General features: G+C 49.8%; 3 protein-coding genes across 3 annotated transcripts; 1 reads left to right on the top strand and 2 right to left on the bottom strand.

Annotated features, from left to right (window-relative positions):
• The first annotated feature begins 327 nt into the window (after positions 1-327).
• LOC100833475 (aromatic-L-amino-acid decarboxylase) lies at positions 328-2,174 on the top strand. Its single transcript, XM_003565257.4, has one exon. It carries the CDS (start codon positions 475-477, stop codon positions 2,020-2,022), a length of 1,548 nt encoding a protein of 515 aa, XP_003565305.1. The 5' UTR covers positions 328-474; the 3' UTR covers positions 2,023-2,174.
• Positions 2,175-2,860: 686 nt separating this feature from the next.
• Positions 2,861-4,676, bottom strand: LOC100833161 (tyrosine decarboxylase 1). Its single transcript, XM_003565256.2, has one exon. It carries the CDS (start codon positions 4,674-4,676, stop codon positions 3,045-3,047), a length of 1,632 nt encoding a protein of 543 aa, XP_003565304.1. The 3' UTR covers positions 2,861-3,044.
• Positions 4,677-7,039: 2,363 nt separating this feature from the next.
• LOC100832848 (17.9 kDa heat shock protein 2) lies at positions 7,040-8,026 on the bottom strand. The gene has a single exon (XM_003565255.4). It carries the CDS (start codon positions 7,863-7,865, stop codon positions 7,329-7,331), a length of 537 nt encoding a protein of 178 aa, XP_003565303.1. The 5' UTR covers positions 7,866-8,026; the 3' UTR covers positions 7,040-7,328.
• Between the last annotated feature and the right edge of the window lie 4,296 nt (positions 8,027-12,322).

The raw sequence follows: 12,322 nt of genomic DNA, 5'->3' as shown, positions 1-12,322 counted from the left end.
TTACGATGGTCCACGTACGGCCGGGCTGATTATCTGAGTTGATTGCCATCGAAAAACTCTTGGACCCAGATGCTCACGGGATGCAACGTTTCTGTACACAGTATTTGCCTCTTCTTAAGCAGCTAACGTAACTACCTAACTACGCGCAAGTTATCTGAGTTGATTGCCATCGAAGTGGTACATTCCGTGCAAGTTGCAACGTACCTATGCGCCTTCCGGGCTCCGGCATGTTGCCGCTTCCCGGCCGGCCCGGCCCCCTCCATCCATTCCACCTATATATATGCCTTCACCCTCTACAAATTCCTCACCAAACCAAGCAATGCACAAGTAAAGATACATCCATCCATCTCCTCTGCCCCAGCTTCTTCTAGCTAGCTCTAGCTGTAGCTCTTTTCCTCCCAAGGACACGTACTACACCTTAATCAACCTGCAGCTAGCTAGCTAGAAAGAGATAATATACTATCATATACTAACATGGGCAGCTTGGACGCCAACTCCGCCGCTCTAGCCGACGACAGAGCTGCACCGGGCAGCAGCTTCCAGCCGCTGAACGCCGACGACGTCCGCGCCTACCTCCACAAGGCCGTGGACTTCATCTCCGACTACTACGCCAACGTCGAGTCCATGGCAGTTCTCCCCAACGTCAAGCCGGGCTACCTCCAGGAGGAGCTCAAGCTCTCCTCCCCGCCCAACTACTCCAGCCCCTTCGAGGTCACCATGAAGGAGCTCAGGTCCGCCGTGGTGCCCGGAATGACCCACTGGGCCAGCCCAAACTTCTTCGCCTTCTTCCCTTCCACCAACAGCGCCGCCGCCATTGCCGGCGACCTCATCGCCTCCGCCATGAACACCGTGGGGTTCACCTGGAAGGCCGCCCCCGCGGCGACCGAGATGGAGGTGCTCGCGCTCGACTGGCTCGCGCAGCTGATGCGCCTGCCGGCGACATTCATGACCCGCAGCACCGGCAGCGAAGGAGCACGCGGCACCGGCGGGGGAGTTATCTTGGGGACGACGAGCGAGGCCATGCTCGTGACGCTCGTTGCGGCGAGAGATTCGGCGCTGAGAAGAAGCGGCTCTAATGGCGTGGCCGGGATCACGAGGCTCACCGTGTACGCCTCTGACCAGACCCATTCGACATTCTTCAAGGCCTGCCGCCTCGCGGGCTTCGACCCGGCCAATATACGCTCTATCCCTACTGGGCCAGAGGCCCACTACAGCGTCAGCCCAGAGAAGCTGCTCGAGGCCATGCAGGCCGATGCGGAGGCTGGGCTCGTGCCCACGTATGTCTGTGCCACCGTCGGCACCACCTCGTCCAATGCTGTCGACCCTGTGGGTGCCGTCGCCGATGTCGCCGCATTGTTTGACGCGTGGGTCCATGTTGATGCTGCCTATGCCGGCAGCGCTTGCATCTGTCCGGAGTTCCGGCACTATCTTGACGGCGTCGAGCGCGTGGACTCCATCAGCATGAGCCCGCACAAGTGGCTGCTCACGTGCTTGGATTGCACATGCCTCTACGTCCGTGATACTCAACGGCTGAGCGACTCGTTGGAGACAAATCCGGAGTACCTAAAGAACGACGTCACCGACTCCGGCGAGGTTACCGATCTCAAGGACATGCAGGTCGGCGTGGGCCGGCGCTTCCGCGGGCTCAAGCTCTGGATGGTCATGCGCACCTACGGCACCGCCAAGCTCCAGGAGCACATCCGCAGCGATGTCGCCATGGCTAAGATGTTCGAAGAGTTGGTTCGTGCCGACGACCGGTTTGAGGTCGTTGTGCCGAGGAACTTTGCTTTGGTGTGCTTTAGGATCAAGGCCCGTGGAACCATGACGGAGGATGATGCTGATGAGGCCACCCGTGTGCTCATGGAGAACCTGAACAAGACAGGCAAGATGTACCTTGCACACACGGTGGTCGGAGGCAGGTTCGTCCTCCGTTTTGCGGTGGGGTCGTCGCTGCAGGAAGAGAGGCATGTGAGAAGCTCATGGGAGCTCATCAAAAAGACGACATCCCAGTTGACGGATTAAAATGGACGGACAAAGCCCTGGATTCAAAAGGAAACCCTAAGTGAGCCGGGGAGAACATGCACATGATCCTCTTTCAAATAAATAATTATTGCGGCTTGGGTAGATAATGTTTTTTCTGTGAGAAAAATCTTGGGGAGATGACGTGTTTTTTTCCTTGTGTAGTTGTGTGTTTATTTACTATCTCTTTATTTGCATGGGCTATTTGTTTTATCTACCTGATGCGACAAATCTGCTTAAAATGTTGCAGCTTATTCAAGTCTTCATTTTCTTCAAAATGGTTTTGCTTAAATTTGATTTATTTCACATTTTGAGTCTTGTATGCAAGTTCCTAGGTTATTTTGGACAAGAATATGTTTTTAGCTATTTTAAAAGTTATTTTTTTAACTTCATATGTACATTCATTTGGGCATGTAATTTTCTTTTGAATTTTGTATTTCTTATTGAGAACAAGGAATAAAATTTCCGAATCGACCGAGGCATAGAATTGATCAAAACCACGTGGCTCACTCTATGAAGAATGTTTCCTCTATTATATTACTACCAACTTTGTATTAAATCCCGACGCTTATTATGGATCGGATGGAATAGTTGACTGAGAATTTCTTATACCCGTGCTCTAATGAAGGTCGATCTCTCGTCTTGTTTCTTTTTTCAAATGCTTCAAATCAAGCCAAGGGAATGAAAATACTCGTAAACTTTTAAGCTTGTTTGTGTTCAGTTTGCAGTTGCTAAAACAGTGATGCGCTGAATCTGTTGTGAGAAAAATATATAGAAAGCAGAAAAAAAAAGTACTCACACTGTTTAGGATCAGAGGTAGTAATTAGCAAAAAATTAGACTGAGACAAACAGGATCACCGCAATATACTCTCTCCTCTCTTTTTTGGACACTCGAGCTCCATGGGCAACTATATGAAAATATGAAATGGCAATCCAAAACAAAAGGCCCAACATATGAGCCTTGTAGCCCAATTCAGCCTACCGACCCACAGATTGATCGGACAGAATCTGCCGGCGCCATGATTTTACCCACGGAGGATGGACGTAGCCCGCTCCTGGACGACCTCCCAAGCCTGTCGAACATGGCGCTCCTCCGTGAGCGTGCTCCCGACGGCACACCGGAGAATGTAGATGCCACCTACAACTGCAGCGCTCATGTAAGGCCCCAAGGCGACGCCGTTCACCTCCCGCAGCAGCCTCCTGTTCAGCTCATTGGCCGCAGCCGTCGTCTTCTTCTTCTCGTTCCCCTCGTCCATAAGCTGATCAGGCGCCCGGAGCCGGAAGCACACGAGCGCGAACCGCCTCTCAGTGACGACCTCGAACCTAGGGTCATCCTTCACCAAGCCCTCGAACAACGCGGCCATCCGGACGTGCGCCCGGATGTGCTCGCGGAGCCCTTCCACGCCGTAGCAGCGGAACACGAGCCAGAGCTTGAGCGCCCGGAAGCGGCGCGTCAGCGTGATGGCCCAGTCCTTGTAGTCCACAACGTCGTGCCCTTCGGCGGCTGCGTCTCTCAGGATGAGTTCCTCGTTTTGCGTGCCCAGTGACACCACCAGGAGCTTCGGCTGCTTCACCCACAGCGCGCAGCAGTCGGTGTTGGCCAGCAGCCACTTGTGTGCGTTCATGCTGAAGGAATCCACGACTTCTATGCCGTCGATGGCGTCGCGGGCGAGCTCCGGGCACACCAGAGCTGACCCGGCGTAGGCCGCGTCCACGTGGACCCAGACTCCGTGGGGGGCGGCGGCAGCGCAGAGGGCGCCGACCTGGTCCACGGCCGTGGTCTGGGTCGTGCCCACCGTGGCGCAGAGGAACAGCGGGACCAGCCCGGCGCCGGCATCGGCATCCATGGCCGCGCTCAGAGCGGCCGGGGACAGCGCGAACATGTCAGCGAGGCAGGTCTGGAGCTCGCGGCAGCGGTCATGGCGGATGCCCGCGATGCGCGCGGCCTTGCGGAGCGCGAAGTGGGTCTGGTCGGAGCCGTAGACGACGAGGTCGCCGATCCTGTCCGTGCCGATGTCGGCAAGCTTCCGGTCCCTGGCGGCCACGAGCGCGCAGAGGATGGCCTCGCAGGAGGTGCCGAGGAGAGTGCCCCCGCCGGCGCCGGAGAAGAGGAGGGACTCTGGCAGGTGGAGCGCCTTGCCGAGCCAGTCCACGGCCACCATCTCCAGCTCGGCGGCGGCCGGCGAGGCGGCCCACGTGAACGGCACGGCGTTGATGCCAGCGGCCAGGGCCTCGCCCAGGACGCCCGCGACGCTGGACGACGCCGGGAAGTGCGCGAAGTGCCGGGGGCTCTGCCAGTGGGTCATGCCTGGCAGGATGACGTCGCGGACGTCCTGCAGCGCGGGCCCGAATGCGCCGTCCGGATGATCTTCCGGACGCGACGGCGGGTCCGCGGGGAGCTGGTTAAGGAGGAAGCCCGGGGTGACGCTGGGGTGTACCGGGTAGTCGGCAATGCCGGCGTAGTAGTCGGCGATGAAGTCGATCACCTTGTGGCCTTGCCGCCGGAACTCGTCGGCGTCCAGGAGATGGTTACTGCTGGCGGCGCACTTGGCATTGCTGGGCTCTATGGCACCATTGGATGCTGCTGGACAGCTCGAGTTCTGCTGCTGAGTCTTGTCATCAGTGATGGCGTGGAGTTTCGAGGATGCCGGTGCCATTGCTAGCTTGCCGGAATCAACGAATGAGTTGGATCACCTGAGAATATGCTCTGGCAGATCCGTATTTATAGCTTGGAGTACGTACTATACGTATGTGCACTGGAGCTCCCACATTTGGTACGCGCAAAAGAGAAAAAAAAACATACGCGGAAAAGAGAAAACGTACGCGCAAAAGAGAAAACGGACCCGTAATTCTGGAAGAAACGGGTGAAACGGTAGAACGGACCTCTAAACCGGGAAAGGGGAAGTAATTTGCCAACGACACATGCATCTCATGTATCACGAGGCAAGGCCGACACAGCTTTACTCCAGATTTCACGCCAGTATACCTGCTCCGTCCGTTTCAAATGGCTAGATGTCGTTTTAGCATCTTCAGATTTCTCAAATACAGTACTTGTCCTTCTGCATTTCGTTGCAAATACAGACATTCTTTTACGATTTCTGTGTGTGTTTGGCTCCGGCCAGATCGGTGCTCTATATTATTATTATTTTGAGAAGTTTGCTCCATCTGTCAAAAAGAAAAGTGGTCTTGGTCCACAGACATGCAGGAGTGCATGGGACCTCCAAAAGCTCGAGCTACCTCTCTCATCAGCAGGCCTGCAAATATAAGATGCTCCATACGCTTCGTGGGCTTGGGCCAACAGCCTAATCGGAAAGCCCACAAAAACTCCAACAGGATCGTCCTTTTTTTCTTGAGCTGCCAACGGGATCGTCCTTCGGCCCCGCGTTCAACTCCCCTGGAAAAAAAATACCGGTCTTTTGTGGCATTCAACAGTATTGTAAATCTATCTTTTTCAGAGGAGCTTCAAAACCGAATCGGATTCGGTGGGCAGTACTCATACGTATCATATTTTGTATTTTCTATTGGATTCGAAAACGGTATGGATGCGGATTCGGACGCGGAAACGGATACGGTACAGTAACAGAGCGATGCCGGACCGGAAACGAATAATGGTGTGCGGTGTGGATAGGGCATATATAGTAATAACAATTATTAAGTTCATAACCATTTATGTTTGACCTAGATACCATATCATGGATAAGATCCCGAACACACACTCATACTGATATGCGCACGCACACGCACAAAGTTCGAGCGTCAACAAAATTATACACACCGGAAGTTCAAACATAAGTGGAAAAGTAAAACGGAATAATATCCGACTTATAAATGCCGTATTATCCTATCGTAATTTCAGATAATTTGTTATATATCTGCCGGATAATGCTCATACCATATCCTATACTGTATCCGGTTGGATAATTATTTATCTTCACATACCCAATACCGTCGGATTTGGAAACGGATTCGGTCGGTAATTATCCTAACCACCTTCACCCATAGTTGCAGTGGTGCATTATGAAGCAGTGTCAGGAGGATAGAGAATTCTTAGTTGGCACACAAATAGGCGTATTTTTGGTCCAAGTGAATTCCTCTTCCACCTCCGAAACACTAGTATGGTAGAGTGTTTTAGTGGACCCAAAATTAAGCTATTTTGTGGGTATTTTCTTTTACAAACACAATACAAACGCAAATGTTCACAACACGTGCGTACACTCACCCATATGAACTCATGCACGCAGACCCAAGCCCTTGCGAGCACTTTCGAGAGACTCAGCCGGCAGATCTTTAGAGATAATTGAAGTCACTGCAGACGTCTCACTGTTAACGGGTACGTCATCTACCACTGAAAAAGTAGCGCATGTTAAATCCTGAAACAAACCTAGGAAAATGTGAGCCACCACGTAAGTCTAACTTCAACTTGGGTGGACTGATTCCTCCACAAGAAATCAAACCCCTTGAGCTACGATTTTGAGGTTACCGGTTATAATCTTTGCTTACGAAACGGCTAATTCGAGATTTTCAGTATTTCTAAATTTGAAGAGAACAATACTCTATAAACATTTTGAATACTCTTCTACCAAACCAGACGTTCCGGTCCCGGGGAATTTCTGGCCACGCCAAACTGCCGTTCGTACGTGGTGGTTGCCTGGTTGGTGCAATCGTGCATGTGCGTTATCTCTTGCCCCTGCTGGCCTGTTGGCCTGCAAAATATCGCAAGCTCCCATGAGAACTATCCCCGCTTTGCTGGATGCCGTTCGTCTTTGTGCCCCATGGAGTATTGTCCACCAACGAACCGGCCGACCAACTAGCTAATAATGTCCACTGTCCACAAGATGCATCGAAATTTTTCAGACCCAAAATATCTTTGTGTTTCGATCCGTGCGTCGACCAAGACCTAAAGTATCATGTTTGTCAGCTCCATACGTATTGTCCAATAATGTGCCAAGATCTTTCAGTGAAAAAGCTTCAACAGTTAATTGAACTTACCTTGCCAAAAATACACGCATACTGCTAGTAGTTGATCCATTCCAGCCTAATTGATCTTCATTGATTTGCCCGTGAACACAGAATTGACAAAATAGTAATACAAGCAAAACAAGCATGTTTACATGCGTGCATATGTTGCTCTCATGCAGCTGACCCACACCAAACCACAGATCGATGGAAGTACATCATGCAAGCACCTTAATTTCTGGTCTCACAACTATAAGCCACACAACGTAGTACATAACTACACATACCATGCAAGTAAAAACCAGCAGGTCGATCAAACGAGCAACTTTGCTGCGCGTCAGCATCGGCATCGGCTAGCACGGGCTGGTCTCGACGGCGACAGCCTTGGCCGCGGCCTCGGGCACGACCACCGCATCAGGAGCCGCAGCGGCAACGGCACCCACTCTGGGCACGGTGACCGTGAGCAGCGCGCCGGCATCGGCATCCATGGCGGCCCGGACGCGGTCCACGGCGGCGTCCTCGGGCAAGTGGAACCTGCCAAAGAAAGTGGCCCGGCTACGCTCGATCACGTGCTGCCTCCTGGCGTCCCCCCTGACGGCCTCCCTGCGCACGCTGCGCTCGCCGGCGATGACGAGCACGTTGCCGTTGCCGGCGCCGTCCTCGTCGACCTCCACCTTGATGGAGAGCTCCTCCTTGGCCACGCCGGGCGGGAGCCTGGCGCTGAACACGTAGGCGTCCGGCGTCTCCCGGGTCTCGATCTGCGTGTCGGCGAACGCCGACGTGTCGCTCGCCAGCCACGCGTCCGCCCCGCTGGCCGCCGCCGTGCCGAAGATGCTCAAAGGGTTCCACCCGTCGAACGCCAGCGTGTCGAACAGCCTCACCAACGACATCGTTGGAGATCAAGCTCTGTTCGTACCTAACTAGCTCGTGTTCCTTCTTCTTCTTCTCGGGTGCTTGTTGGGGCTAATGGCGAGGCACGGGCGGCTATATATGGACGACGAACACCACTGTGGCCAGACACACACACCTACCTCGCTAGGTGCCCTACACGTACGTAGTGCTGCTATGACACCCGGCCTAGCTATCTCTGTGTAGCTCGAGAGGTCGACATTGACACGATAGTTTTGTGTGAACGGGGTCAATTTGTTGCTTTGCGGATGGACTTAAATGGGGAGGATCGCGAGAGCTCACACGAGAAATCTGCGTAACGGTGAAAGCACACCAGATGGAGTTACAAATAATCCAAAATCCGACAACACTTGACAATTGACATCGTCATCATTATTTACACTTTACAAAAAAAATGACTGGAGTGATAAAAATTCGAGTCAGATACACGTTCTCTGCTGCAATTTCTTTTCAAATTTTACTGCCACACCGCTCCGGCTACCGGGACCCCCGATCGACCCGGCCGGAGCTGTCTGCGCCACGTTTTTGGACCACTCCGATGGACGTCGACCTGGTTCAAATTTGTTCACATTTGCTCGTCCCTTAGCTTAAGCCCTCGATCGAAAGTCCATCGAAATGCGTTGCAAGGTCGCCGTCCCGAGTTACAACCCTCGATGTGCAATCCGTTCACACGCGCTAGCTAGCTAGATCCTTCAATCCAGCCCGTCGTGTCGTCATATATCGATCAAATATATCAGGCCACGTACGTAGTACGGTCGTACTAATCTCGAAGCTGTGGTGTAACAGAGGATCAACTTAATTGGATTCATCTGCCTGTACTACGCGAGATTCTGGGATTATATATATATGGACCCTGTATGTTTTTGTGGTGTTCTATGCACGTACGGGTCACAGATCTCTCTGGTCTCAGTATTTCTTTGATAGTACTGTAGGTAGGTAGGTGGGTAGTCATCGACGTCTAGGCCGGCGTAGAGTAGCACGTGGCGTCCTCGAGAGCTTCTTCAGGTATACAGTGTGTATGCGTCATCGGCATCTGCTTTCCCCTTTTCTTTTTTTCAAACTTGGTATTCAATTGGCAGCTCTTTTCGTAGTACAAATGTACAAATGTACAATTTCCTTACACTAACCGCTGTACTTGTAGAACCTGCCACCGGTACCACACTAGTGCTCAATCCAAGCTGCCCAAAAGTTCGATGGGGCATGTAACTATGTAAGTACCATTATCATAGAGTACTCAAACCGTAGGCCCAAACAAACGATCTATCTTTGCTTGGTCGACATGCATGTTATGCTTTTGTTTTTTGCCCTTCAAAGAACAAACACATGCATGTGTGCTTAATTAACTGGAGTGGATCGATCGATGCGAGCTCCCAAAACCCGAATTATTGCGCTGTCCAAGTAGGAGTAAGTGGCAGAAAGTACTAGTCAGCCTGCTGCAAATGCCAAGCAACTGTCCAGCTCGTGCATACGTACGAACGTGTCCATGTCCAACAGTCCAAGCAGCAGAAAGTAGTCTGCCTGACCAGCAAACTGTCCAGCTCCTGCATACGCATCGAGTCCAATTCATTCAACTCCAATAGAGTATACTTTTCAACCACACGTGCATCCCCTGTTTTCTTTTTCCACCGTCGACGTTCTGTTGATCCGACGGCACATAATTAACGTCCGTGATTCGCTCCACTTCCATGATTCCATCCATATATAGACACCAACTTAAGTCAGCATCCACGAGTCGACCCCAGGTTCTCCGTGCAGGAAAAACGCTTCTGGGCCACGCAAAATTTCAGGTCGATCCAAACGACTTGCATCTATATATAGCCGGACCAATATGAAAAGTGACCATCAACAGCAACTGCTCTCTCTATCTCCATCTCTCTCGCAGCTTCTTCGAGACTGCATTTGAGATTTATACTAACAGGTACTCTAGTAATAAAGAGGAACTTTGACTTCTGATCGCTTCATCGCTTGGTCGATCCGTTTGGTATGTGCGAGGAAAAATGTATAAGTTTGCTTGGTGGTCATTAGCCGGCAGCTGAAAGATCCAAAGGTGCCATCCTGAATTGATGTTTTGACAGACGGCAGTACGTACAGTACTAGTGAGAAAGATTTTCCGGGACGAACATAAATTCTGCAAAGTCTCGTAGCAGCTACGCGATGGAAATTAGTCATTGCCATGTCAATCACTTCTAAGGGAGTAGTACGTTCTTACCCTAATCGATGGACTAGTGATTGGTGTCTTAGCAGCGAAGGAAACAGTTATAAACAGATTTCATTTAATTTTCGTGAAAGAAAGAAGTCGTAGCTATATTTTTATTTTTCGATAAAAGGAGCTTTTATTGAATTTAAAAGTCGCATCAAGAAGATACATTCAGCAAGTTCGCACCCGGCCTCTGCATAGCAAGATGCACACGGCCCAATAAAACCGTATAAAAACGAAAAGTAAAATCTTAATACACCCGACAAGAAAGACACTAAGCAGCTTGCAGCAGCAGTTTACGCTGCCACCCATTGCGGATAAAAACCTTCTTAAGAACTCACTCCACTGTATATCGGACGTTTACCTGAGAAATTTGTTGTACGTGTCAAAGTGACCAAAAGTGACCAAAGCGTGTACAATGAAATCAGTCGTACTCGTACACCGTCTCTTCGATCGTCCGAAATCACATCTGCACACTCTGCACAGCGACAGCCTGAACTTTGAAGTTCTGGTGCATAGTACTATTTTTTTTAGAATTTCTGGTGCATAGTAATTTTTTTTTTGAGGGGATGGTGCATAGTAATAGTGCTGGATCGTTCGCTTCAACTGAATTGGGCTGCTACGGGTCGATCAAGACATAGACATCCACAGCCCACGGGCCGTGGCTACGGATCTAAAATGGGCCGTAGTGGATTTGCTTTTAGTTATAGTAAGTGCTAGCACGCAGGCTCCACATGGGCTGCACTGCCATTACTACTATTTTCGTATTGTCACTTTTGATATTTCCGACTTCGGAACAGGATATATTACTAGAAAAGATATGTTTTAGCCTCCGTTTCATAATTCTTGTCGAAATATTACATGTATCTAGGCGTTTTTTAAGAATAAATACATCCATTTTTGACAAATTTAAGACAAGAATTATGAAACGGAAGGAGTAGTATTTAATTAACAATTTCCTATCACAAAAAATACTCCGTAGGGTACTTAACACTAATAGGCGGTCAGAAAACGTTGTATTTGGGAGGAAATCTAAAATGGGTAATTCGAGGCAAGGCTTCTGTAAATTGGGTTATAATTTTGGAAGTTCTCTTAAATTGGGTAAATTGGGTCATAAAAATGGAAAGAAAGGGTAAAAAAATGGAACTTGAGAACAGCTGATGATTAGTTTTTCTTTTCTTCCCTCGAAAAGTAGGATAAACCCTCGGCCTTAAAGTATATATCTACTAAGTTTTGTAGATACTAACTATCTCCTGCCATAGATAAAATCGCAAGGAACTGCTATAAATATATGTTCACGCCTGCATATATAAACACCACCACGCGCGCAGAAGAAACAACAAACCTCTAGACACTCGATCGATCATGGCGCTTACCAGTAACACCGCTCTATGCTTGACAGTATCTCTTCTGATGATGTCCACCGCTCTGTTGCCCTGTCATGCGGCAGGGAGGACCATAGGTACGATGATACGAAACTTTGTGATATCCATACTTCTCAATTTCGGTACAATTCCACACATATATATGCAATTCAAACTAACCAATTTGGGTGTACGTACAGCGCCGTCTCCTTCGTATCCTGTAGTTCCTGCACAAGAGCCGTACAAGCAAATGTGTTTCAAATTCGCAAACTGCGCAAAAGAGCCAGATGCAGCTGAAGTACCCTGCGGGCTTGACTGCCAATTTTTCGGTTACGATGTCCACAAAGGCTACTGCGTGCGGGACCACGGTGGAATTTGTTGCTGCTTAGGGTCAACATCGTAGAAATAATGCATATGTGCATTGTGCTATCTTGTGTTGAGTAGTTGTTGGGTGTACTAGGGTCATCCATATATATTACAGTATCTAGGTGTGCATCCGTTGATCTAGTAAACCATTTATCTATATGTGCATCCATATAATACCTTATTACAGTAGCAGAAATTTTATGGTTTAGATTTTGCGAAAATTATCGTATGGTTGTATGGTCTAGATTTGTTAGATCTAATACATAAAAAAATAATCAAAGATCTGATCTGCATGGATATGGAAACCGAACTGAATTAGAATATGCATGCAACAAAACCAATCGGTAAGAAACTAATCCGTGCGAAGTTAACGGGAGTTTCCTCGCTAGCGGCATGCATACGTTCCAGCGAGGCCCAAGCGCCACCCATATATCTTTTTTTCCCCTTAAATAAGCAAAGCGGGCCGGCCAAATGCAACAAAACAGAATCTATTCCTTCAATTAGCAAAAAA

The sequence above is a fragment of the Brachypodium distachyon genome, chromosome 2, assembly GCF_000005505.3.
Source record: "Brachypodium distachyon strain Bd21 chromosome 2, Brachypodium_distachyon_v3.0, whole genome shotgun sequence".
In the NCBI taxonomy this organism is placed as follows: Eukaryota; Viridiplantae; Streptophyta; class Magnoliopsida; order Poales; family Poaceae; genus Brachypodium; species Brachypodium distachyon.
The sequence above is the reverse complement of the archived record's forward strand: the minus strand, read 5'-3'. Positions and strand labels throughout refer to the sequence as shown.

Bases quoted from the DNA above. Each gene is read 5' to 3' on its own strand.
- LOC100833475 (XM_003565257.4), top strand. From the start codon at position 475: ATGGGCAGCTTGGACGCCAACTCCGCCGCTCTAGCCGACGACAGAGCT.
- LOC100833161 (XM_003565256.2), bottom strand. From the start codon at position 4,676: ATGGCACCGGCATCCTCGAAACTCCACGCCATCACTGATGACAAGACT.
- LOC100832848 (XM_003565255.4), bottom strand. From the start codon at position 7,865: ATGTCGTTGGTGAGGCTGTTCGACACGCTGGCGTTCGACGGGTGGAAC.